This window comes from Danio aesculapii, chromosome 19 (genome assembly GCF_903798145.1).
Source record: "Danio aesculapii chromosome 19, fDanAes4.1, whole genome shotgun sequence".
NCBI classification, from domain to species: Eukaryota; Metazoa; Chordata; class Actinopteri; order Cypriniformes; family Danionidae; genus Danio; species Danio aesculapii.
The window spans coordinates 19,405,902-19,433,096 of record NC_079453.1 but is presented as its reverse complement, the minus strand read 5'-3'; the positions used below and the strand labels follow the sequence as shown (position 1 = coordinate 19,433,096).

The 27,195-nt window shown below is 34.2% G+C and overlaps 1 protein-coding gene across 1 annotated transcript in view; it reads right to left on the bottom strand.

The window, feature by feature from the left end:
- Window positions 1-3,060: 3,060 nt before the first annotated feature.
- The window catches only part of osbpl3a (oxysterol binding protein-like 3a), a 36,994-nt gene continuing 12,859 nt past the window's right edge, over window positions 3,061-27,195 (bottom strand). Inside the window, exons 2-22 of the mRNA XM_056479305.1 lie at window positions 25,891-26,019; window positions 24,803-24,919; window positions 24,645-24,698; window positions 23,132-23,245; window positions 22,919-23,047; window positions 17,969-18,062; window positions 17,733-17,836; window positions 17,333-17,416; window positions 17,092-17,242; window positions 15,214-15,299; window positions 15,008-15,139; window positions 12,732-12,825; window positions 12,412-12,656; window positions 10,040-10,177; window positions 9,895-9,958; window positions 9,733-9,811; window positions 9,492-9,642; window positions 7,159-7,303; window positions 4,657-4,783; window positions 4,429-4,551; window positions 3,061-4,333 (exon numbers count right to left, since the gene is read on the bottom strand). Coding sequence (XP_056335280.1) covers window positions 4,237-4,333; window positions 4,429-4,551; window positions 4,657-4,783; window positions 7,159-7,303; window positions 9,492-9,642; window positions 9,733-9,811; window positions 9,895-9,958; window positions 10,040-10,177; window positions 12,412-12,656; window positions 12,732-12,825; window positions 15,008-15,139; window positions 15,214-15,299; window positions 17,092-17,242; window positions 17,333-17,416; window positions 17,733-17,836; window positions 17,969-18,062; window positions 22,919-23,047; window positions 23,132-23,245; window positions 24,645-24,698; window positions 24,803-24,919; window positions 25,891-26,004 — 2,442 coding nt within the window. The 5' untranslated portion in view covers window positions 26,005-26,019 and the 3' untranslated portion in view covers window positions 3,061-4,236. The remainder of the gene's footprint in view (window positions 4,334-4,428; window positions 4,552-4,656; window positions 4,784-7,158; window positions 7,304-9,491; window positions 9,643-9,732; window positions 9,812-9,894; window positions 9,959-10,039; window positions 10,178-12,411; window positions 12,657-12,731; window positions 12,826-15,007; window positions 15,140-15,213; window positions 15,300-17,091; window positions 17,243-17,332; window positions 17,417-17,732; window positions 17,837-17,968; window positions 18,063-22,918; window positions 23,048-23,131; window positions 23,246-24,644; window positions 24,699-24,802; window positions 24,920-25,890; window positions 26,020-27,195) is intronic.

Here is a 27,195-nt window from a genome sequence, read left to right as displayed (position 1 = left end):
TCTACTTGACTCCTGAAAAGTCCCCTTAACGTAACGTGAGGGTATAGGCTAGTCATTGAACTGACTGACAGGAGGAAGCGCTACTCAACTTCGGGACATTCTTAAAGGTTAAACGTAAAAAAAGCTTAACGTGGCTTAAATGTACAGTTAAAGTCAGAATTATTAGTCCCCCTTTGAATCTTTTTTGCTTTTTTAAATATTTCCCAAATTGATGTTTAATAAAGCAAGGAAATTTTCACAGTATGTCTGATAATATTTTTTCTTCTGGAGAAAAGTCGTATTTTTTTTTTGGCTAGAATAAAAACAGTTTTTAATTTTTAAAAAATATTTTAAGGTCAAAATTATTAGCCCCTTTAAGTTACTTTTTTTCTATAGTCTACAGAACAAACCATCATTATACAAACTTGCCTAATTACCCTAACCTGTCTACCTAATTAACCAAGTTATGCCTTTAAAAGTCACTTTAAGCTGTATAACAGTGTCTTAAAAATTATCTAGTAAAATATTATTTACTGTCATCATGGCAAAGGTAAAATAAATAAGTGATTAGAAATGAGTTATTAAAACTATTATCTTTAGAAATGTGTTGAAACAATCTTCTCTCCATTAAACAAAAATTAGGGGGGGGGGGGGTAGATAAACAGGTGGGCTAATAATTCAGGGGGGCTAATAATTCTGACTGCAACTGTACCTAAACACCAACCAGAGAAACCCAAATTTCCGTCAAACTTTACATGTAATTAACACTAACTATTGTAAAACGAACAAGCCCCAGTTCCATAAACAATATCACGACAAGCATTTCTCCCCTTCGTAGTCCATTAAAAAGAAAACGCTTATGTGGATTATGTACTTTATGCTACCTTAAAAACAAGTTTTCTACCCCACTGAAGTCCAAGCTTAATGTGGTTTATCAGTTGTTAAAAACATTGACCGCTTTGTTAGCATGTTTGTTTTTGACTATGTGAGATAATTTAAAGAAAAAAAACTTTGGATATGATAAGAGGTGATTTCATTTGTAGCCTGCATGTGTAAATGCATAGCTTTGCTTATCATGTAAAACTAACCTTTATTGTGCAGTATATGGCGCAGCAGAAGGGAAGTAAAAGCTGCCCATATGAAATATAACTGAACACAAACATGTGCTTTCACTATTATAGTGCGTCTGAACCGCAGGTCGCCGTGTAGGGTAGTAATGGTAGTAACCTACTCTCTTTTGTTGGTATTCTTGTGAGATGTGATAGATTGGTCTTTCAAGAATAGTTTTATTCTAACTAACCAAGATATTTATTATTTTATTTTACCTCCTTTTGAGAGAAAAAATAAATAGATATAATCAGGTATTTAAAAAATAACTAAATAAATAAAACCTCTCATTTAGTGTCATTTCTACCAAGTCAGGTAAATTAAATAAAACCTTCAAACTCCAAGGGTAATTATGATAACACATACAGGCATTTGCAACGTTTTAAATGCCATGCTCTCTAAAATCTTTGAAAATTATAATAGAACAAAAAATAAACTACATTTTAAAAACTGATGCTTTAATCTGACAAGTCTGACTTTTATTCCCAAATATTTATTTTTTAAAATATAAAAATTGTCTATTAATATTTAGAATATATTTGTTTATTGTTTGCACTTTTTTTCAATTTCAATTTCAACTTCAATTTTGAGAATATACTATTTATTTTATTACACGATTTCCCCAGGAAATCATAAATGACTAAAATGTTATGCACATTCATCTGAATAACCCCACATTAAAATATACTGTTGTAAATACCATAATTTTTTTAACCATATAGAAATTGTATTATACTGTGTATATATATATATATATATATATATATATATATATATATATATATAAATAATAGCATTTATTTATAACGTTGTTAACACGTTGCAGAATACTGAGATGTGATTTATACTGCATTATACTTTAATTTTTACTACAATAAATTGTGGTGTACTGTTTCTAGAAAAAGTACAGTATCTTTTAGATCACTGCAGGTGTTGTATTACCACAACGGCTATAGAATTACCATAAACGATTAATTACATTTATAATTTTTCTTAAAAGAATAGTTACAAAACCAGGTCCAGGACTTTAAATATTGTTGTGGACCATAAAAGCCTTGAAGTCAAACATGTTGTCATTACATTTTGTTTGGGGGGGAAACTTTGCAATGTGAACACTTTTTTTTAAACTAAAAAAATGCATTTAAAAATTACAACACTAGTAATACAGCCGTGGAGAATCTTTTTATTTTGCTACAATTTGTCTTTGTTTTCTAAAACTTCATTTCTAGCTTTGACTGAGGGGAAAAGCCCAAATGAAGACTGCATGATGTTCAACCAAAATAACTCTGAGTAAGATCTTAGCTTTAGTGGGAATTTACATTCTTATGAGTAGTGAAGTTGTGGTCAGGTCTGTGGTCTGTTTTTTGCTTTTATGGTGAGGCTGGAACTCGGATTCATAATTTAGTTTAGAGAGCAAAGTCAAACATGGAGTACATAGCAATGCCTATTTGTCAGGAAAGCACCAATGACTATTTATAGTGTTTGTTCACCATTATGAAAGGTCCTCCATTACAAAAAAAAAAAAACCCTTGAATGAAAATGATCACTATAAAAGGATCTTTCTAATGTTAATAATTTCACCAACCATTCAGTAACAAACATGGTTCCAAACATTTGAGTTTCTTTATTCTGTTGAAAACTAAACAAGATATTTTGAAAAAATTTGAAAACCGAATTCACTGACTTTTTTATTGTAGGAAAAACTAATACTATGAATGTCAATGGTTACAGGGTTCTAGCATTCTTCAAAATATCTTCTTGTAGGTTTAGCAGAAAAAAGAAAAGTAAAACTGGTTTGGAACAAATGAAGGGCAAGTAAGTGATGACAGATTTTAGAACTTTGGGTGAACTCTCTCTTAAAGGATTTTTCTAACAAAACATTTTAAATATAAGATAATCATAAAATTCCAGCATTTTATTAAACTAAAAAGAATATCCAAAAGCTTCCATATAATAAAAAACAAGGAAACGTCCTTCGAATTGTGCACACTATTTATTGCTCAAACCCAACATGTGGTCAGTCATACACTGATGTAACCTGTCCTCAATCCTCTGAAAGCAACAGTGCCCATCTGTTTTAAGTGTGTTCCCAACTAAGGAAAGTACTGTTTGTTTATCATATTTTAAAAAACACCACACCCAGAAACAGGACCGCAGTTATCAAGTGTAACAGGCACAGCACTTGAGCGCATACAGACTGTCGCTCTTCCACATACATACACAAAAAAAACAAATATGTGCACAAAATAAACAACCTTTTTTTAATCTATGTTTGACAAAAAAAAGTTTTTCAAATATTATTATATTTTCTATTATCATCATCCCTTTACAGAAAAATAAATCTATGTTTAAATAATTTCATGGACATCATTTTTGATTTCTACATTCCATAATAATGTGAATAGTTGGAGTCATCAACTGAGTCAAAACTGTGGTGTTCAAACATTTATATACAAACTTACCTAATGTGAATGTCTAAAAATTCAGTCCAACATTTCACTCAAAATCAATTCAAAATCAAATTTTTAACATGTATACAAATAAGGAGTTATATTTTGCACTATTTTAGGACCAAGATTCACTTTTATGATAATTATGCACCTTAAATTCTCATTCCTGTAGTAATTTGACTTTATTAAATATTTTGTGCTGATTAAATAAAATGAAGAGCAGCACAACACACACTACCACATTGAAATTTAGATGCCTAATGTTTTGAACATTACAGTATTGAGATATTATTAATATTTCAAATTATTACACTTAATATTAATATTATTTTGATTCAGTAAAGGCATTTTCTTTAACTTACACATTTTGATTACTGAATAGAAACAAGAATAACAGAGAGCTTTTGAATGGAAACAAACTTATTACAGTATATCCAGGCACTTATGAAAGTCATTGGTCAGTGCATTTGCAAGGCAGTTTGTCAAGAAGGCATGAGTGTGTTTCTAAAGATATTTTCAATATAATGCCATAAATGTATCCATTTACCAAAGATAAATACCAATACAAAAACATCCACATATGCACAGTACACATAAATCCCTCAGTGTTAACAAGATTGCACTAGATAATATATAAAAAAAAATCATGGATCTATATACAGGAAAAACAGAAAAGACAATGACACAAATAGACTGTTGGTCACCAGAGTACAGGAAATTCTAGTTTGCTGAATCCAGGATCCTTCCTGAGCTCCCAATAAGTGCCATTGCTCACCCATGTGTCGTCTTTAGCACGCCTGATTGAATTAACAAAACTGCATTACAGACAGAAACTCGTGATGAAAACTCGAATGCAAAAACAACTGCGTCTGTGTTCAAAACAGTCACTTACTTGAAAAATCGGGGGGAGTGGGTCATGTTATTTTCTTGCAGGACTCTCCTCCTCTCTCTCTGAAGGACTTCAATTCTTTCTTTCTGTTCTTCTGCTCCGGCAATATCACCCTCTTCAAGTAATCTAATCAAAAGTGGGCCAATAAACAGCCGATGGCATACAGAACTGGCTTTTAGAGGAGTTTACTTGGGGAAAACATACTTGAAATGGTTTGAAATGTGCGTGTACCTTTGGTCCGGCCTAAAACGGGTGTCTGTTGGGGGCAAGAGTGGCTTTAAACCCTCCTCCAATTCATTTAATTGAATTGCAAACTGGGTGAATCCATAGAACTGCTCATGATTCTCAGGCATAGGATCTATATGGAAATAAATGAACAAAAACAGTGCTATGTTAGTGCCCCCGAGGTCATCATCTGCAAGTTGGCCTATATGCGTGACAAGTGTTTTTAGCCAACTAAAAGTAAAAAAAATGGCTATTATCAGATTCCTTTTACAGCATCGATTTTACAGCAAGTTTCCTTTTACAGTATCGATAATGTAATTGAATAAAAATGTAGACAGTTAAACAGACCTAAATTCATTATTTGTTCAAGAGTAAAACAAGATGAAGTAACGTTTTTAAACTAATTTTGAGAGGAGCAGGATTGATCTCGACTGGTCTCTCTTCCGTAATTAGCAATAATCCAATCAGATTGATCCAAGCCTACAATAAACAGACTACTGCCTTATGTTTATTTTGTAATGTAATGTGTATTTATATAGCGCATTTATTGTGTATGGCCATACACCCAAAGCACTTCACAATCATTAGGGGGGTCTCTCTACACCACCATCAGTGTGCAGCATCCACTTGGATGATGCGACGGCAGCCACAGGACAATGGCGCAAGTGCGCTCACCACACCAGCTATTGGTGGAGTAAACAGACAGAAAATAAAGCCAGTTCGGTGGGGTAGGGATGATTGAGAGGCCATGATCGTAAGGGCCGATTGAGGGACTTTGGGCAGGACACCAGGGTAACACCCCTACACTTTACGAGAAGTGCCATGGAATTTAATGTCCACAAGTGGTCAGGACATTGGTTTACCGTCTCATCCGAAAGAAGGCTCCCACTGACAGTGTAGTGACTGACTTAGTCTAGTTAAATATACACATTACATCTTCATTTTGGAAGAATCCCCCCTTACACCCCATCTCCTCCTTTTCCTTCTTTACTTTGGGGAGACATGGCATGGAAGAATGGAATTTAATGCAGTGCATCCTTTTTTGGTGCCAGACCCACTTTATATTGTGTCCCAATTAAGTAGAGAAGATAATTAATTAATTAATTAATTCAGATCTTAAATACAGCGAGTTTAAAATGACTAAAATTACTTTTTTTATACAGAATTACTCAAATTACTCAAAATTTAAAGTTCTTGTGCATTTAGCCCTTTGGACATGCAATGATTGACAGAAATTGGACACAGGCATTATTTGGATGAACTCTGCTCCAGAATAATATACAAACAGCGCTGCCATGAGTTGTAGAACAAAATCAGTAAACTTTAAAGGCGCTATAGAGATAGTTAATTCAAAAATCAAATAGTGAAAATTTACAGTTAATTTACTGAGCCTCAGACCATTCAAGATGTAGGTGACTTTTTCTTCACTAAAACCTACGTGTATTATCAGGGGATTGATTTGGACTTGTTTGTACACTTTTATTTTTAATGTCAAATGTAGTTGACCACTGAATTACACTATATGAATCACCAAGTAAAAATCTAGCTAAAAATCTTCTTTAAATAGTATGTATCGTGCTCTCTTTTCTCAATCTCATATTAATTTAGAGCATTTATAGAGTAGTACTGCATATATCTTTTCTCTGAAAAGCTTTTAATACTTTAAAAAGTCAAAAAGTCTCCAATTCTCTCCAAAAAAAAAAGTCAAAAGTGTGCAAGTGGGATATCTTCTACATATCAACTGACTACATTCTTTGCTACTGCTTTAAACAAACAAGCAAACAACTTTGTAATCTTAACCCTTTAATGCATACAATCACATCAGTATGATCAGTCTAGGTTGGTCCCTAGAGTATATGATGACACTAGAAAGTTCAGTGCATCATTGATCAGCTGCTGAATTCAAAAAGAAATAATCTGTTACATACAGACCATTTTTTGAAACATGAACCATGCTTGAACATGAGAGTCTAACTCTTTAAAGGAGTGGTCTAATGCCATTTTATTCATTTAGAGTTATTTACACTTAAAGTTCTACTGAAAAAAAAACATGATTTAGATCTTCGATTGCCAGAAGGGAAATAAATAACTACATTTTCATTTTTAGATGAACAATCCCTTTAACATTGGCCAGAGACAAGATGAACTAACAGACATACTGTTCTACAAGCAGCACAGAGAACACTAGCAATGACTGATCATTGTTGTGCTATACATGGGCTTCATTCAGTATACTTGTTGATTTTGTCCTATGTGTGGTTTATTGTTAAATTTAAAAACCTAAATGGTAAAACCTCACTGTTCCCGATGCATGGAATTGTTGATAAATGTCCTAAATACTGAATGGGAGTGGGAGGTTATCTATAAAGGAAACTCTGTCTTTAGAAAAGTCCAAATGGTACATAAATATATAAAATAACAATTTGGTTTAAAAAATGACAATCATAACCATGACATAATATGACAATCGGCCATAATGTTTAGACCATTTAAATACAGTTGACTCACTTGCTCTCCAGATGCATGTTGCTGAAGGCGGTTTGCCCAGATATAAGGCCTCGTTCCATTTGCCAAACAGAGAGTGAATGATACGCCCCTCCAAATCAGTGACCAGACCCTCTACCTCATTAGCATTCAGACCCCCAGACCTCGACTGAGTATAAAGGAATAAAAGAAAATCATGTTTAAAAACAGGATATATCCACAAACCATTCATGAAATGAATGCAGAACATGTGGCAAGACAAACACAGACGCAAACACACACAAGTGAAATTAATTCCCCACAATAGTTCTCTATTTTAACTGATTTTGATGATATGATATCAATGCTTCAATTTAAACAACCTGCTTTTTTCTGCTGTTTTCAAGTAATACTTGAATAAATCTTCACACAATATTGGTAGCATGTAGCTCAATTAATTCATAGAACAAAAGGCAGGTTTTGTGCCGTAATTAATTTTAATCTCGAAGTTCAGTGACATATCAATTTAGGAGTTCAAGTGAGGCCATTAGAGAGAATGAATTCTGCACCTAGCTAATTAATTGTACTATAAATTTCCTTGTCATGTAAGGTGTAAAATAAATATAATAAAATTAAGACAATAAAATATATAAAATTATTATCAAATGATAATTTTCTGTTAATTCTGTTAATTGTGTCCAAGTGAGTGAATGCACAAAAGCTATGGCACTTTTTTCCCTTTGTTGTACAATCATAACTATCATAACTATCACAACAATCATACATGCATGAGATTATGCATGGATAACATGGAGTCTAATGGTATCATATTCCAAATCCTGCGTGTCAAATCCCATTGTTAGAATGTTCAGAAATCGAAGAAACCATTGTTGTTTAAACGCATGTCCAAAAATATAAATATGAATAATGGATAAAACGTTTTCAAACCAAATGAAAATTGAATTTTGAAGGTTCACTGAAAACATTTGTTCAAGGTAAACATTATTTGATAACACGCATAAAATAAATCTAATTGAAACAAACATTTGCGGGGACTTTTATCATGTTTTGAGGAACATAGGAAGGTACTGCCACCTAGTGGTAGTTCTGACAACAGCCTTGCTTTTATATTATGCCTTTTATCACGTTTTTCATTGTCATATCTCATACCAGTTTCACACTGGTTGCACAAAGACAGCAAAGGTTGTGTACCGATAAAACATTCTTATCCATTGTGTCACCTATTTCCGGTGTTCACCCCCATAATCAGGCATGTGCTTTGATTAACGCTAGGCAAAATACTCTACTGTGATGCAACAATGTTCCTCTCTCACAATTTATATTCAATATATAAATTATATTTCAAACAGAGTAAGTTGTGAGCATGGAATACACCAGTGCACAGTACTTGTGAACATGCACCCTATACTGACACATAGGAGAAGAACCTTAAAATCCTTATTTTTCTTTTATTTGCGAACAAGTGTGTTCTCGTGGTTTTATAATATTGGGTGATTCAAAAAGAATACCACAACTAAACTACCGTACCACAACTTTGCACTACTAAAACCGTCCAATTTAGCATGACCAAAATATCCCGGCAATAAGGTTTATATTCATTTTAGTACTTTTATGTATGATACTACTAAATGTCTCATGTATGATGAAAATGTCATTTGCAAATTGTGAAATGCCTCACTAAGGCTTGTTGAAATTTAATCTCTACTGTTAGTTCAGGTGCATTTTGACCAAGAACACTGCTTTAATTAAGCATTAATTGTGCAGCACAAATATACACTGCCAATTCTACTTTGCATGCAATGTGAATGCGTTAGTCTGTTAACATGGATGGCAATACAAATATAAGGTGCTAAAATATCCAGTGTGAAACAGGCCTAATACATTACATACCTGGTCAAAGAAGTCACCACTCCCCACTACTACAGTACATATTCTCTATGTTTTTACCTATCTTGCTCCTCAAGACAATGCATTTTGAATAAATTCATCCTATTTACAATTTTGTAAATAATACCATCTTTTAAATAGAGTAAAAGTCAATGGTTACAGGTTTTCAACATTCTTCAAAATATCTTCTTTTGCATTTGACAGAAAAAAGAAACTCATGAAGGTATGGAACCACTAAATGGTGAGAGAATGTTTATTTTTGGGTGTAGTGTCACTTTAACTGTTATATTTCAACAAAATGATTAGTTTCTATCGCTAAAAAGTTATTTTAACTTTATGCAGATTATAAAAAGATTGCGTTACTTGTACTAGTAAAAATTTTTGGAAACAGACATGTGAAATTAAGAAAATTGTGTCAATACGGAACTATGTCTTGGTTCTTCGAATTTTGCATGTCCTAATGGTCTCACCTTAAGAAATGTGATTTTGCAATGACTGACATCTCCAGTAGTGGTCGAGTGTTTAATTGACATTTCCCCATAGTGCTCGATCCAGCGCTGACCACTCAGAATGTTATGAATGCATGAAGTGACCTTACTCCACTCATAACAATCCCCAAAACTGAGAATGAGCAAGTGATAGAGTGAGACAAGACAGGATGTAATGGAAGCGAAATGGGAAGCAGAGTAATTATAAATATAACAAAATTACCCTGGCAACTCTAAATGAGTGACTCCCATGGGAACGATCTCCATCGATTTTCCCCAAAACTTATTCTTCCACCGCATATCTATTGGACAAAAGCAGAGAATGCACATCGAAATCCTGCTGAATGCTACAAGGTTTGACACTAACAAAATGCGCATCACTTACCTTGCCAAAATGTGTAGCTTTTGGACTCGCAGTGGCAAGCGGACACAGGTGGATGGTGACTGACCTGAAGCACACAATGTAACGGTGCATGAGATTGTGTATGCTTTTGTTTATATATTTAGAAATTTTAAAAACGTGTACTTACTTGTTCAGCAACGAAGCGGAAGCCCTTATCTGACCGCATACACTCGAAAGTTTCTCCCAGTATTGGATTAAAGGGTTTTCCTCCTGCTCTAGTGAATGAGCATGCATAGGCAGAAATAGCAAATGCTGCTATATAAACCTACAGACCCACAAAAGTAAGATATATGGTTAAACACAGGACTGTAAAGCTCTCTGGAATTCGTGATTATGAATAACCAATTATGGCATTCCAAGGTATATTCTTAGATAACAAACGGTAAAACTAAAACCCGGGTTTAACCAGGTCATATGAATCATCTTTAATGTTAGTGATTATATTAATCGCTGTTTTTTACTGTTTCGCGCCATCTTGTAACTAAACAATAATAGAAAACACATCTCAATTAATTAAGTCAAGATTCTTGTTTGTATTTATTTTGCAGTTAAGTAAGCTTAAATTAAATTTAAAACTATTCATGCTGAAGTATACTTTCACACTTTCTATTTTTCTGATGAATACATAAGAATATCTTTCGAAGAATATTAGAAACCACTATCAGTTGACTTTCACAATAGGAGGAAAAAAATACTATGTACTATGTCCCACTGAAAGCAAAATTGTCAAATTTCCGTGACTTTCACCGACTAAAAAGCTGTATTTCCATGACTAATTAGCACTAAGCAGATAAAAAAGAAAATATATTTTAACACTAAAGCAAAGCAGGACTGGAAGTTACATTGAATTGTGTTCATTCAAGAGATATTATATATGGAAGAGTTTTTCATTTTTATTTGATTATAACATTAATACAACAGAGATGAATACTTTAAATATTGATTCTTTTACATCAATTGAAAACTTTAAATACTTGAGTACTGTTTATATATATATATATATATATATATATATATATATATATATATATATATATATTATATATATATATATATATATCATAAAACATACCCTGACTTTCAATGTCTGGAGTTGCTCTCAAAAAATTCCATGCTTTTCAAGAAATTCCATGACTTGTGGTCAATGTAAGTCAATGGCTACTGATTTTCAACTTACAATACAACATCATCTTTTGTGTTCAACAGAAAAAAAATATCAACCCAGTTTGAAACTAGTGGAAGGAAGTAAATGATGACAGAATTTTCATTTTTGGATGAACTATCCCATTAAGCACTAAATTTGTTTTATATTTTACAAAAAATGTTAAAGATTTTTTTTAGAGCCCCTATTATGGGTTTTTTAAAAAAACGACCTTCCATGTACACAGCTCTAAATGAAGTGAAATATCCAGCTAAGACTTAAATCTGAAAGTGCACCATGTTTAAAACTATTGATTCATCTATAAAATAGTCGACTCATTGTGGTACAAATGAATCATGGAGGTAACGAGTCTTTAGCCGTGTTAGCGCGACGTCAATACGGAACTCATTTGTTACGTGCGCAGACCAGGGAAAATTGATACCCCCGGCCCCACCCACAAACGCTTCAGAAAGCAAAGGAGGAAGACAAACACTGTAGCAGATCCCGGTTGAATCAGGTCACAAAGATGCTGTGCTCTGAAGTGCGAGGGAAAGTTAGTGTTATTTTCCCTACCCATAGGGAGAGTGTGAAGACTCAGTGGTTGCAGTTTATTTTTGCAAAAATACCTCAGCATTATAGCCCCAGCCTTGTGCCGTGTTCCCATCATTTTTCGAGTGCTTCTGGAATCTACACACTTACAATGGGGGATTCATCGGCCGTTTGTTAAAAGGAAGGATCAGAAAAGCTTACTGATGCATGGGACTTTGTCAGAGCTTGACAGGAGCTTTACAGTACAAAGTTTATGAATCAGTTCCTTCCTTTATTTAACAAGTGTAAGTAAGTGCAATTAAAATGGTTGCCTCCTTGTTTTCTCTAGCTTCCAAATTATTTATTATGTGGTCAGGATAATTAGGTAAAAATAAATGCATATTATAAGACCATGAAAGTGTTTTTTGACCTTGCATGCATATGAGCCTGTTGTTGGAGACCCCCAAAACCAAAATATGGCCTTTGTTAATGCATAACAGGGGCTCTTTAAATAAATATTTATATTTAAATATGCTTTCCATGAACGTATGGTTTGTTAGTATATGACAATATTAGTCAGAGATACAAATGTTTGATAATCTGGAATCTGAGGGTTTAAAAAAATAAAAATAAAATATTTTGAAAATCACCTTTAAAGTTTTCTAGATTAAATTATTGCCAATGCATATTACCATTCAAAAATTACATTTTGATATATTTATTGCAAAAAAGTTAGCAAAGTTTTGGGATGAAATCAATCATTTTGACTCATACAGTGTATTGCTGGCCATTCCTACATATATACAGATGTGCCTAAAGATTGATCTCACCATGCGCATATGTGGGTCGTGTGTGTTTGCAGCAGTGTCCAGCAGGTGGCAGTATTCAACTTCCTCACACAGTCTCTGCAGAGTGTTCATGGGTTCATTGAGTTGAACAGGCATGGCCACTTTTGACAGGTCTTTACCAATGTTACTGCGCAGGATACTCCACAGATTCACACTCTCGTTTATGCGTGCACTTGGTAAACGTTCCCGCCGCATCACTGCGCTCTCATTGCCATTACCTGGAGACACTAAAACACACAAACTGTTAATTAAGAAACACAAAGCTTCATACAGGTGAACTTAAGCGTGTCCCAGTTCCTCACCAAAAATCTCCCTCATGTTGCCATTCTCATTCCTGCAAAACTCTACTGATGTGCTGTCACTCACATCACTGACGTAAGAATCATCATCAGACACCTGGTCATGAAAAAAAAAAAAAAAAAAAAAAACTTTCAAAAAGGCCTTAAAGAAATGAATGTTTACAGTGACTCACATTTACAGTGTATATATATATATATATATATATATATATATATATATATATATACACATTTTAAGACATTTAAAAACCATTTACATGGTGTATTCAAAGATACATTTTAAGACCACATCACCACTTTTTAGGTTTTTTACCAGTAACATTGGGGGCACTTGAACTTGTATATTCATTAAATGCTTATTGTAAAAAAAAAATATTCGTCCAAATTGCTTAATTACAACACCAATTTTAGAGAATTTTAGAGAAAATGTTAGAACGTTAGAATTTCAGAAAACAGAAAAAAATCTAATCAAAATGAGTATGACAAAAATGTTTATTTGCCTTTAAATCACAGGCTGAACTACCTGACTTAATTTACCAATCACCAAGATTCAACATACATTAGTGTGTGCAGTTAATGATTTAATATAGATTGGATCATTTTTAAATATCAAGTAAATCTACGGTATTTAAATGGTTACACAAAAAAAAAAAAAAAAAAAATTCACAGGCTGATTGTATGTATATATATATATATATATATATATATATATATAGATATATATATATATATATATATATATATATATATATCTATATATATATATATATATATATATATATATACATATATATATATACATATATATATATATATATATATATATATATATATATATATATATAGATATATATATATATATATATCTATATATATATATATATATATATATATACACATATACATATACATATACACACACCCATATTTATACTTTTTTTTTTTAAGCATTTCATGCAATTTCTCTGTGCTCCATTATGCTAGTTTAAAGGTTAAAGGTGCTTAAATTTGTTTTATGGCGAGTTCACACTACACTATTTTAGCACTGACTTTCACTCACAAACCAGTTGTGAAATCTCTGACAAATGTCTGAAATCTGAGGCAAATCAGTGCGCATTTACACAAGAAGCAATCACGTAGTGTGTATAATCAAGGACGCAATTGAAGACATGTCACAAAAGCCTGTGAAATATTTGGTATGCTTAAATATCTGGACCTGTTGACGATTCAAAAACACACTGTAAGAAATAAGTTGACCTATACAAATGACCTATACCCAGTGAGAGAGCAAAATTCAGAGCATCGGGGAATTTGCGGAGGGGTTATAGACAACAAAATTAGAGTAAACGATGACAATAAACAGTAACAATTTCCTCGTCACTGTCACCACTAGCTTGCTTGAATCGGGATTTGTGGAGCTGCGCTTTGGTGGATTCGCTCTACAGTGTTAAGCAGTGAAATTTCAACCACACTGAACTAAACTAAACTGAACTTCAACTGAAATCTGGACTTTACTAGGACTATGTTAAGCTGTTTTGACACAATCTACATTGTGAAAAGTGCTATATAAATAAACATGAATTGAAATGAATTAACAAAGAAGAAACATTTGCTTGACCAGCAGCAGCACATTGCAAAATAATTTTTTACATTCAAATTTTTTCTTTCTCTCTTTGCAAAATGCACATTCCTGTCCCCTGCATCTCTGCAACCATCTCCTCTTACATAATCTTTATTTCTCTTTTGCCCTTTCACAGCAAATCCGCACACAGGTCATTTGAATGGCAAATTATTCAAAACAGTTATTGCAGGGTACCTTTCCAGTCTTGCGCGTGGTCTTTTGTTATTTTCTTATCACTTTTCGCATATGTTTACAAGTCATACTGAGTTGTTGGTAATTGTTTCTAGTGTTGAAAAGTTCAAGCCTTTTGGTGAGTGACTGGTGTACTACTTACAGCACGTTGGAAACAAAACGCTCTTTATCATATCTTAATGTCAGACTTATACGAATAAACAGTGACAAAAAAACAGTAACAATGCCTTTGATTATATATAAATCTGAGACTCATTTTTTAAAGAACGTAGTTACTTTGCTTTTGCAGCACAGAAAACCTTTATCTCCATTTGATTTTTGAAAATGAGCTGATCTTGTACATTCACAAACTACTACTGTATATCACCCACTATATGAAAGGCACAGTAATATTTGTAAAAAGTATTAGAAAATAACAGGGCCACTTTAAAAATCACATTTAAAAGATGATTTATGCAAATCTGACCTCATTATCAGATGAGCTGCCAGACAGAAGGTACTCTTTAGCATCAAAGAACTCTGACATGGATTCTGGGATTGACCCTCGACTCTCACTAGACATTTGCTGCAGCAGAGGCCGTGACCCATCAAAGACGTCCTGATTGGGCGAGCAGATAAAATGAGCTTTGTTTATGACAGGAAACAGATTACATAAATGTTTAGTCTGCATACCTTCTCACTGATACAATCCAGCGTGTTCTTGACTCTGTCTCTCTCTGAGCAAAGTGAGGAGTACGCTGATCGAAGAGTGGAATGAACTAGAAGAAAGAAAAATTGTATAATTTAACAATATGATCTTTATTATATAAAAATGTCAGTAGCTGATAACAATACCAGTAAAACTGTATTATTAGCAGTACAAACTTTGAAACAACAGCAAATCTATTTAATTAATATTTAAACATTTTAAAAACAGTTATTAAAGCAATTAAAGCCTGTTAAACTATAATAATTTTATTATAAATCATGGCGACTTTGTTGCTTGTATAAAATTGTTATTCACAAAATAAAGCAAAGCAAATAACATGCAATGATATAAAAAAAAAATTTATTCTACTGCCAAACAATAACTGCTTTACTGCTACTGGGCTGAACAGTTCTCTTGGCTTAACCATTCCATTCCATGCAGCCAAGACTTTCAGTTAGGAGAGGAGTTCACTGCGTTAAGGGAAGTGTTTCCACTATTGTCCTGAACTGTTCTAATAACGGTCACGAATGGTTCCAGTTGTATATCCAAGTGAGCCTGGATTACAAACCATTCTTGGTACAAATGGTTCTACGCATAATTTGACAACAGTGCTGGACTTGTAGAGTGTTTCTGCTGGTGAAATCACCACTCTGTTGCCTTCCGGTTTCTTCATAGCTGTCTAAGTGGAAGCGTGCTATTTATTTATTTCTGTTATTCATCAAAGTAAAAAAAGTCTCCCAAAAACAGAAATATCTGATCAGCATACACATCACTGTTTACATTACACTTGCATTCCCAAGGCAATGACTGACATATTTGTATTGCATTCCAAAGAGTTCTGCTATCAGTACCACTTTAGAAGCGAAACCATTTTTGTGCTGACTGGACACCAATCAGCGCAGAATGGAACCGTTCACTGATAGTGGAAAAGCATCAAAAGAAATTAATCTCAAAGATTTGAGATAACTTTCAACCAAAAATAATTCTGAAAACTTTTAGCTTGACAATATTTACACAACTATCAATACTTTGCTAGGGCACCCTTAACCATAATCTCAAGTATAAAGAAGCTGTGGGTATAATGTCACAGTTTACTTAAATGCTATCCTCGTTTACATCAATGAATTTTCAAAAGTTCACACTTAGCTGATGATTGATAATAAAGTGTCTTTGCTGTGCTGTCCCTGGAGAGAGCCCTGAGCTAAGAAGTTCCTCGAGCTCGGGCTCCCTCCCATTTAAAGGGCAAGAGGGGAGTTTGAGCTCAGGTAGGTCTCAAATACTCTCCTGGTTTAGTTATGGCTTATGACAGATTATAGGGATTGCTATGGAGAGATAAACTGTCTTTGGACTGTGGGGGGAAAGGGGGGAAACAGAAATGTCGACTGGCCCATTAACGACTTGAACCGGTGACATTCTTGCTGTGAGGCAACAGTGCTAACCACTGAGCTGCCGTGGGGTGGAAGGGGAATTCTTCAAGACGAAGATAACTGAGGTAAGAAACTCTGGTTATTTATAGTGTTTTAGGATTAATCTGATTGGTAAATAGTGTTAGTTAATGCAGGACCAGCTGTGGTCAATCATAAGAACGTGATCCTCTCGAAATTAGTTTAGAAATAAACTGTACATGGTGTCCTGACATGAACTTGTAAAAGAAAATGTAAAAAAAAATTATATCTGTCTGAACAATTTTTGGTAAAACCGTAAACTCTGGTGCAGCATTACTGGTTCAATGATGTCACAGGTGTATGTTCATGGTGTAATTTCCAACAGTTTCAAATCAAATCAAAAGCAAGGACCAGGACCATTTTATTAATATAATATATTATTTCTGAAATGGTGCAAACGTGACTATTCATACTAACCAGTGCCAGCAAGCCGACAGAATTCCTCCTGCATTCGAGAGGCTTCTGTGGGCGAGTCTGGACTCTCCGAGCATGAGTCTGGTGAAATGGGTTCTGAATATACCAAGTTAGGATGAGACACGTGCAGACGAGAAGATGGAGCATCAGGATTCTGATGGAAAAAAAGAGTGTAACTGCATGGGAGAGAATCTGTGACGATATCTGTAATTGTACAGTGACGTTAGTTGTATAGTTATTTTACCTGTAGAGTGTTTTTATTTTCTTTGCTGTAATTCTTTGATTTCCATTTTTTGTGTCCTCGTTTCTCTTTTTTGGAGCCTTCGGTCTGTGGTTAAAGTTTCAAATTAAAACCATGACAATTATTTGTATTACTTCCTTTTAAAACTGAACATTAAATGAAATAAAACAAATTCAAGTTTGTTTTATTTCAACATTTCTCATTTTTGTTTAAAATTGGAGTACAAAAATATCTAAAGCAATAAAAATGAGATAAAGAGCAAACTTAAAACAATATACTTTTTTTCATTTTTTGAATTAAAATTGCATTTTGTTAAATGTATATCATTAGATTGATTGGTTAATCAAATATAAACTCAACATATTGACACAAAAAATACATAAGACATGCAAATGCTTTTTACCTGCAATAAGTTGATGGCAGGTGCTGAGAATGTTCGATGAAGCACCTCCATATTTTTCAGCAGCAGATTTAATTCCAGCAATGACGATTCACACTCTGACAGATCTATCAAAAAGGTTACCATTTCATCTTTTAACTTCAAATGTTAAAATGTTGTCCTTGATCTGAGAAATAAGTAGTATTTGTGCCAAGAACAGAAGTGCAGAATGATGTATCAGTGCAGATTTTTGCAACTACCTTGGTAGCATTTCTTCATATCTTGTGAGTTTTGGCGCCAGCTGTTCTTCAATAAGGCTGAAGGCTGCTTAGAGATAAAAGAACGCTGGGGACACTGAAAAACAAGACAATGTGTTATTACTGTAAACCTTTGTGTGAAATAAAAAAAAAGACACACAAATGATAAAAAGTAGGTGTTGGTCCCTAAAATATTTTTGAGTCTTTTATTCTCACCAAGGCTTTATTTATGTGATAATAATAAATATTTGAAAAAACATACATAAATTACTTCTGTGATGCCAACCAATATTCCAGTCTGCATTGTCTGTTCAGAAAACATTCCATAATGTTGACTTGATGATCAAGAATCATTTCTTCTTATCAATTTGAATTATCAAAACAGTTAAGCAGCTTAACATTTAAAAAACAAAATCATTTATGTTAGAAAGTTGCCCAAAGGGGGACACACACCAGAAGCGCCGCTCGGCGACGCATGGCATCGCACCACGCAGCGACATGCATTTCAGAATTTTAAACATAGGTTTCTATCAGGGTACACACACCAGCGCCGCCCAGCCACGACTCAGGGCACTAGTCATATTTCAGCCGCGCCACAGAGCGCCATCTGAATAGTTTCATTTTAAATACATGCGAATGTGCGCATTTGGTGTGCGATACTTTCAACTGTCATGTGCGCGCCGTGTTGGGCGCCCAGCGGCGCATCCGGTATGCAACCTGCTTAATGCTTTAAAAATAAATGCTTAATAAAATAAATGTATTCATTTCATTTTGACATTTAAGACTTACAGATCCCAAATATTTGAACGTTAATGTACAGTATGTCACAAAATAGAGTATACTCCTCACATTTCTGCAAATATTTATTTATATCTTTTCATAGGACAACACTGCAGAAATGACTTTTGACACAATGAAAATTAGTCAGTGTAAAGTTTGTATAGCGGTGTAAATTTATTGTCTCCTCAAAACTAAAAATACAGCTAATCATAGCTGGACCACTGGCAACAAAAGTGAGTACACCCCTAAGTGAAAATGTACAAGTTGAGCACAATTAGTTTTCTTCCCCTGTGCCATGGGACTCATTAGTGTTACACTGTCTCAGGTGTCACCAGATAGCAGGTGAGTTAAATTTGGTATAAAAGCTCCTCCACTCTCTCAACCTGGCCACTGAAAATTCATCATGGCACCTCATGGCAAACAACTCTTAGAAAACCTGAAAAAACAAATTGTTGCTTTATATAAAGATGGCCTATGCTAAGACAGCAAACACTGCTGCAGCACAGTGGCCAAGACCATCCAGTGCTTTAAGAAGAAAGGTTCTTCTCAGAATGGTCAGCCAAAGAAGCTGAGTGCACGTTCTCAGCATCATATCCAAACTGAAAAACAGACAGATAAGGGCTTTCAGCATTACTGCAGGGATTGAAGGGATGGGAGGTCAGCCTTTTAGTGCTCAGACCGTACGCTGCACTTCATCAAATTGGTCTGCATGGTTGTCATCCTAGAAGGAAGCCTCTTCTAAATATAATGCACAAGAAAGCTTGCAAACAAATTTGCTGCAGACATGCAAACTAAGAACCAGCATTGGAACCATGTCCTGTGGTCTGATGAGACCAAGATAAATCTATTTGGTCCAGATGGTGTCAAGTATGTGGCAGCAATCAGGTGAGGAGTACAACGACGAGTGTGTCTCGCCTACCGTCAAACATGGTGGTAGGAGTGTCAGAATCTGGGGCTGCATGAGTGCTGCTAGTATTAGGGAGCTACAATTCATTGCGGGAAATGTGAATTCCAACATGTACTGTGACATACTGAAGCAGAGCATGATTCCCTCCCTCCAGAAACTGGGTAGTAGAGCAGTGTTCCAGCATGATAATGACCCCAAACACACCCCCAAGATGACCACTGGTTTTTTAAAGAGGCTGAGGGTAAAGGTGATGGACTGGCCGAGCATGGCTCCAGACCTAAACTCCATAGAACACCTCTGGGGCATCCTGAAAAGGAAGGTGCAGAAGCACAAGGTGTCAAATGTACACCACATGTTGTGATGGAGGAGAGGAAGAGGATTCCAGTGGGAAACTGTGAAGCTCTGGTCAACTCCATGCCCAAGAGAATTAAAGCCGTGCTGTTAAATGATGGTGGCCGCACAAAATATTGACTTTTCACATTTTCACTTAAGCCTAGTTCACACTACAGGATTTTAAGCCTGATTTGGAAGTTAACGAGCTTGCCGACATATCATGCTGTGATTGGGGAAAAATCTGCGGGTGCTCGGCAGTCTTTATGTGTGAACTACTAAACAATGCATCAAAGAGGCTCGCTGATGCGCCGCAGACACCTCGCAGACAAAAATCCATTATCTAGCATGCTGAATATTCCACAGTAGTCGGCCGACTCGACACCACATGCGGTCAGTTGTAGTGATAAGCTGCTGCCAATGAGAGAGAATATTAGCATGAGCTGAATAGCTATGTGCTCAGGAGCTCAACAGAAACGTCTGTGATTGGCCAGAATGGGCATTGATGCTTTCACTTCGTTCTGCCTTAACACAGACACAAGAGTAGGCTATATTAACAGTGGAACTTGAGTTCTGTAGCTATTAGCATTACCATACTTAACATTCTGACCATTCTCATATAGACGTCATAATGTCACGTCATATTTACATTCAAAGCTTCTGTTGAGATATTAAAATTAAGCTTTGAATGTCAGTCATCATATTTTATGACACCATTACCCTAAAAATATTATCTTTTTGGTAATACAGCCTATAAATATGTAGTTAAGATACAAGAACACGCAAAGGTCTGGTCCTTGCTTTCATTTTCACTTTCAAACAGGAGCTATTTCTCTGCACAGAATCTGCTGTTTTGAAAGATATATCTGGAGTAAATTTATGCTTTTGCTATCAGAAAGTTATGTTTATGTTAGCAGGAAGTTGCTAGGCAAAAAATGCATGCATATTTAAAGTCACAGCGAAAAGTAGCAGACATGCATGCAGTCATTTTGACCAATATGGTAATTAAAAGTAGAAATGCTCAGTTATTTACTGTTTTGTAATTTAAATATTAACAATGTTAGTAAGAAATACACAGAAATTAAGGAAACGTCAGGGTGTTATAGATATGTTAGTTTTATTAAACTAAAAGAGTTAAAAGAGTTATTAAATTACAAAAATTAAAAACTGTGTATCTCTCCACTTGAACCTTGCAGATGAGTGATTGATCTGCTGACGCATAGGGGTGTACTCACTTTTGTTGCCAGAGGTTCAGCTATTATTGGCTGCATTTTTTGCAATTTTGAAGGGACAAAAAATTATAATGCTTTACACACTTACAGTGACTACCCTTTTCATTATGTCAAAGAGTCATTTCTGAAGTGTTGTCCACTGAAAAGATATAAATAAATATTTTCAGAAATGTAAGGGGTATACTCTCTTTTGTGACATACTGTATTCTCATTGTTAAATATCGTTTTCATCTCTGTTAAGGATTCACAATTTGCATAATTAGTATCATCAATATATTAAAAAAAAACAGTGGTCCTATTATTTACATTTCACTGCAAGCAATTCTAGAGGTTTTCTGCAAATGCAAACTTTATTGTACATAATTTTAAAAACTGTGCATTTTATAATGTTTTTATGGGTAATTTAAAGGGCACCTAGGTTACCCCTTTTTTTAGATTTATTATGAATCTTTTGTGTCTCCAGAATTTGTCTAAAGTTTCAGCTTAAAACACCCATCAGGTTTTTTATTATACCTTTTACAAGATTCTATTTTATACATTTTTGCACAGATTGGCTGTTTTGCTGTACTGTGCCTTTAAGGCTAGTCCTCCCCGCCCACCATTTCTACGTGCCTTTCTGCGTGCCTTAATCTCCTCCAACGGCTGCGTCAGACAACACACAGACATAAAGGAAGCAGATCTCACGTAGCGTTTGTGAGCAATACTACAGTAAGAACTTTACCAATGAGTTTTTGATGCAAGTGTTGTGTTAAGTAACAACGTTGAGTCACACACAATGTCGTTACAAAGTTCACGCGCACACACACAGACACACACTCACACACACACACATATCCAGCACGGACATGATAGGCACATACATACAGACAGCGTGCGTTTAGCTTTGCACTCTTTTTGCACGCAAATGTGACAGGATACAGGTTAATCTCTACTGCTGTATTGATATCTATTATGTTAATCTACAAAATTAAACCTGATTTAACGTCCACAAACAGGGATTGAAGCGTCTTCCTTTATAATTGGCTGTGTTGATGAAGTAAAGCTGAAGTGAATTGCTATAATTCATTACACACATGCACTGTTTTAAAACATTTTAAACTTGTGAAACTCACTCTTCTTGATCACATTTGATGATGATTGATGATGCTAGCAAACTGAACAGACCTTTTATTCCCGGTTGCTTTGCGCTCGTCTTCTTTTGTTGATATGATTATACACATGACTACCGGGACGAGTTACGCAGCTGTCAATCAATTCGGTGGGCGGGGGAACCGCACTCCTACGTCAAGTTGTGGTTGGTCTGAAAACCGCTCCAATTGGTCCACCGTTTTTATGTTGTTAAATTGAAAAAAAAAGGACTCAGTGCGTTTATATCACCCCAATATGACCGCCTATACACTATACCTACACATATTTCTGTCCAAACAGCTTGAAAAGTAGATTTTTCACCATAGGGGCCCTTTAACAAAACATTTTAATTACATTTTTTAAGTCATAAACATAAAAGCAATACTACAGTAGCAATGACTATCTATCATAACCTAAAAAAAATAACCAAATGTCAGGTTCAAGCTGAATTTAGATCTTGTTGTTGTGTTTTTCCTTACAGCTTTAGAGTGAAATATTCTGTTGATGGAGCAGAGAGTCTAAAGGCTGACATGTATATTCCACTGTGACTGATTACTGTATAAACAGAGTAAGTACTTGTCTGCTGGAGGCGGGGTCAGATTGCAGCTGTCTCTCTGGAGGCTCCATGGCAATCTCATTCTGACGGAAAATTCGATGATGCCGTAGTTGCATCACCCACTGTTCAAACAGATGCCGAGTCTTTGCCTGTGAATGTCACAGTAAATGCAGCACAATAAGAATGTGAATTCTCAAAATAAGAACAGTTGTTTTGTGTATATATGTCAATACCTTCAGGTGATAGATACTGTCCTCTGTGTCCAGGTCGATGCACATGGACTTTTTCTTCATGGCCATGACAGAAAGACCAACATCAATGCGGCCTCGTAACCTCCCTTTCTTTAGCTGAGGAATCAATCACATAGAAATGAATGAAACAACATCTCTGATAGGATTTAAGCAAGTTTACTTACTGTAACATAAGTGTGTGTGATATTCGTTTCAAGTTTAATTTTATAGGGCTTTTCACAATAATTACTGTTTCAAAGCTTTACAAAAGGTGCACATTATTGTATTACAATTAAAATCAGAAAAGTTAAGGTTATTGGTTACCAGAATTGGGGAAAGTTTTTAAAAGTAATGCATTACATTATTGAGTTACTCCCCGAAAAATAACTAGTTGTGTTACTTAGTTACTTTTTATGTTAAGTAATACGTTAAGTTACTTTTCCTTTCCTTGCTGAGGCTTAATCTCTTTCAATCAAATCAATGAGAATATGTCTGTTGTAGTGAAATGTAAGGCTCTGGCATCTTGGTTTCTATCCGTTCCTGAACTCTCCCAGGAGTGTGGGATTCAATGTGAATACGTTCATTTTAATTCAGCAATTAATTTTTTAAAAGTTTATTGATAAAACAAAAAATTAACTCGCTTTAAATTTTTTAAAAAGTAACTAAAATATTACTACTTCATTTTTTAAAGTAATGCATTACTTTACTCGTTACTTAGAAAAGTTATATTAATTTATTACATAACTTGCGTTACTTGTAATGCGCTACCCCAAATAGGGCCGGTAAAAGATTCTAACAGTATGATAACCTTTGATAAAAATATCACAGTTTCACAGTTTTGTGATCACTGCTCTAAAATATACTCTTTTTAAATGTCTGGGTAAAAAACAAGAACTTTTTTTCCGCTTTGAACACAATGGCTGCATCCGATGGATGCTACGCTATCCCATGATGCACCGCGAGAGAATTCATGAATAGGAGTGGGTAGGTCACGTGATGATGACAATATGGCATCCACAGTATGTCCGAGTTCCATTCATACTAATCGCATTCATAATGTATAGAACGTACTTTTCTATCGATCGAGTAGTAAATTCAAATACAGTACCTACTGAGTAGTAGGCGATTTCGGACGCAGCTAATATATTTTATTTTGAGAGACATTTACAATATTTTGAAACAGTAAATATGTCAGGCTAATAATTCAATTGAATCATTGACCTCTGCTGTCTTTATTAGTTTCAAAAACTCAGATTTCTTTGCAATTTAAACTGCCATCATTGGATATCTTTTCTGCTGAAGATACTGTTGTCCGAAAAAAAAAATAACAAAAAAAAATCTTGCATATACCGAAGAAATAGTATAACAGAAAATGTTGGTGGGTTTTAAAACCTTGACTTTCAAAACCGCAGTATACCTTGAAAACAGTTATCGTCCCATGCCTAACCCTCCAACACTGTTAGTTACTATAAATGTATTAGTTAGTATATGTAGATGACTAGGTTTTCACACTCACATCAGTGCCAGTCTTGGCATATGTAAGGATCCCCCTTTCAAGCAGGAAATATCTCTGTTAAATACAAGCGGAGAAGAAAAAAAATAGCTTTTTTTAAGCACATTTAGGTTACACATAATCATTTAAATATCAATAAGTTGACAAAATCACATGAGCACCTTATGCCAGCCTTTCATTGGCCACTTCCTCTTTTTTAACAGCAAACCTTCCTGCTTCTCAGGCATTTGGATATTTCCTATCAATCCCTGCAAATCCTCAACCACCTCCCAACTGCCCTAAAGAAGAAGAAAAAACAAAACAAGATAGAAGGACAGAGATGTAACTTTGAATAAAAAGCTGTGTCAGAAAAAAAACAACAACAACAACTTTCCTCTAGACATATGGAGATATTCAGTAATTCAATTTACCTTGATAATGAACATCCACAATATTGATATCATGGGCACATAAAAATAATGTAAAAAATTGTTATTTACATTTTTACAATGTCTTTTTAGAACACTCAGATTGTTGCATTTCAGTGGTTCTCCAAATGCTTAAGGCTTAATAGGCAATTTACTTTCAAATATAAACAAGGTATTGTAGCTTGCTACATGCTAAATAACTAATAAAAAAATTCTGTAACTTTTATAGGGCTATTTTTGTTAACACTTTACAATGTAGCTAAACTTGCATCACAACAGAAACTCCACAAACTTTTATTAATCTTTAGTAATATTTATTTTTTTGTTAATGACTATTAATGTATTAATATCAAAAGTTGTAATCATTTTATTAATCTGAGTTAATAAATAGCAAAATTCAGTTGTTCTAACTAATATTAACATGGTAATTGTAATAAATGTGGTTATTTCTCACTGTTGATTCTATTGCATAAACTTACTTTACAATTCTTTTACAATTTGATTTGTTTAAAACATTTACTCTGAACACGTATATAAAATAAAGCAATATACAAAATTTTTTTCTGGTTATTATAACCGTTGAAGTCAAACTTTTTTGTAAATTAGGTCATATCTTGATAATGCTGTATATTGTGATAAAAGCTTTAGCAATTCAATTGCAATAAGAAATTTGATAACATTATTTCCTCTCTATGCTGATGTAGATGATAGCAAATAATGTCATCACAACTTAAGTCAAAGTATGATCATAATCCACTGCTATAATATAAAATGTAATAATTTCACGCTTAATGTTATGACAAATGAAATCATTTAAGTTCTCAATCCACCTCTAAACTTACTTGTCTTGCCTGTCTGTTGTCATCCGATGAAGAATTACTCTCTTTCCGTTGTTGAAATGGTGTGACAGGTGACGTCTTGGGAGACAGTGGTGACAATTGCTCATCTGAACTCATCTTGCAATTGACTTACTGTGAAGACAAAAAAGGCAACCCTCAATGCAAAATGACAGTACCTGTGTTACATCAAGTGGCCAGCAGAGGGCAAAACACACAGACAATTATAAGAAGTGTGTGGCAAATACTGTCAGAAAATGATAGCGAAGGCAGAAAAATCAATTAATCTGTACATATATATTAAGATAATAGATATATTGACTTGGATGGAATCATCAAATAATTCATATAATTCAAAGTAAATTGAACAGTTGAAAAATGTTAAAGAAATGGCTTCCATAAACATGAAAATTGATTTTTCTTCCTTCCATGATGGTTAGTGGCTACTATAAACTATTTGATTTCCAACATTCTTATTAACACCTTCTTTTGTGTTAAGCAGAATATTAATGAAATGTCTGAAACAACTTGAATGCGAGCAAACGAAGAGTAAATTTTCACATTTACTTAATAGTCTGAAGGGAAGAAAAAATTCAAAATAAATAAATAAATAAATCGAATGAAGCCAAATGAATATTTTTACACTAAAAACATTATAATGTTTATAAACTTTTATATAAATTTTTATTTGATAAACTTTTATGTTGAAACTTACAAAAACCCCATGATGATTAAACCAGTATGAACAGTTAAACTTTGACCATTAAAATGGCATCCAAAAAAAAAAAAAAAAAAAAAAAAAAAAAGCAAGCAAATAAATCTAGCTTATCTATTTATCAAACTTAATCTGGGAATTATGCTACTTTTGTCACGAATAACTAGACACAGGATTTTTTTTTTCATTTAAAACCTTAAAGGGCACCTATTTTACCCCTTTTTCAAGATTTAAGAGAAGTCTTTTGTGTCTTCAGAATGTGTCTGTAAAATTTCAGATCAAAACACTCATGACATTATTTATAGTTCACAGTATATTTATAGTATATGATTTATATTTAACCTGTCAGAATATTGGAATTTTCTGTTCTGAACACAATGTAGCTGTTTTTGTTGACTGTACCTTCAATGTTAGTTCACCCACCGTTACCACGAGTCTGTCAGAGTATCAATCTCTATGGCTGCATCAGATAAACAGCACAGTGACAGGCATGAAGTAAGCAGATCTCACATAAAGTTTGTGAGAAATACTACAGTGAGAACTTTCCCAATGATTATATGATGTATTTGTTGTGGAGTTAATTCAAACCTTTCTGC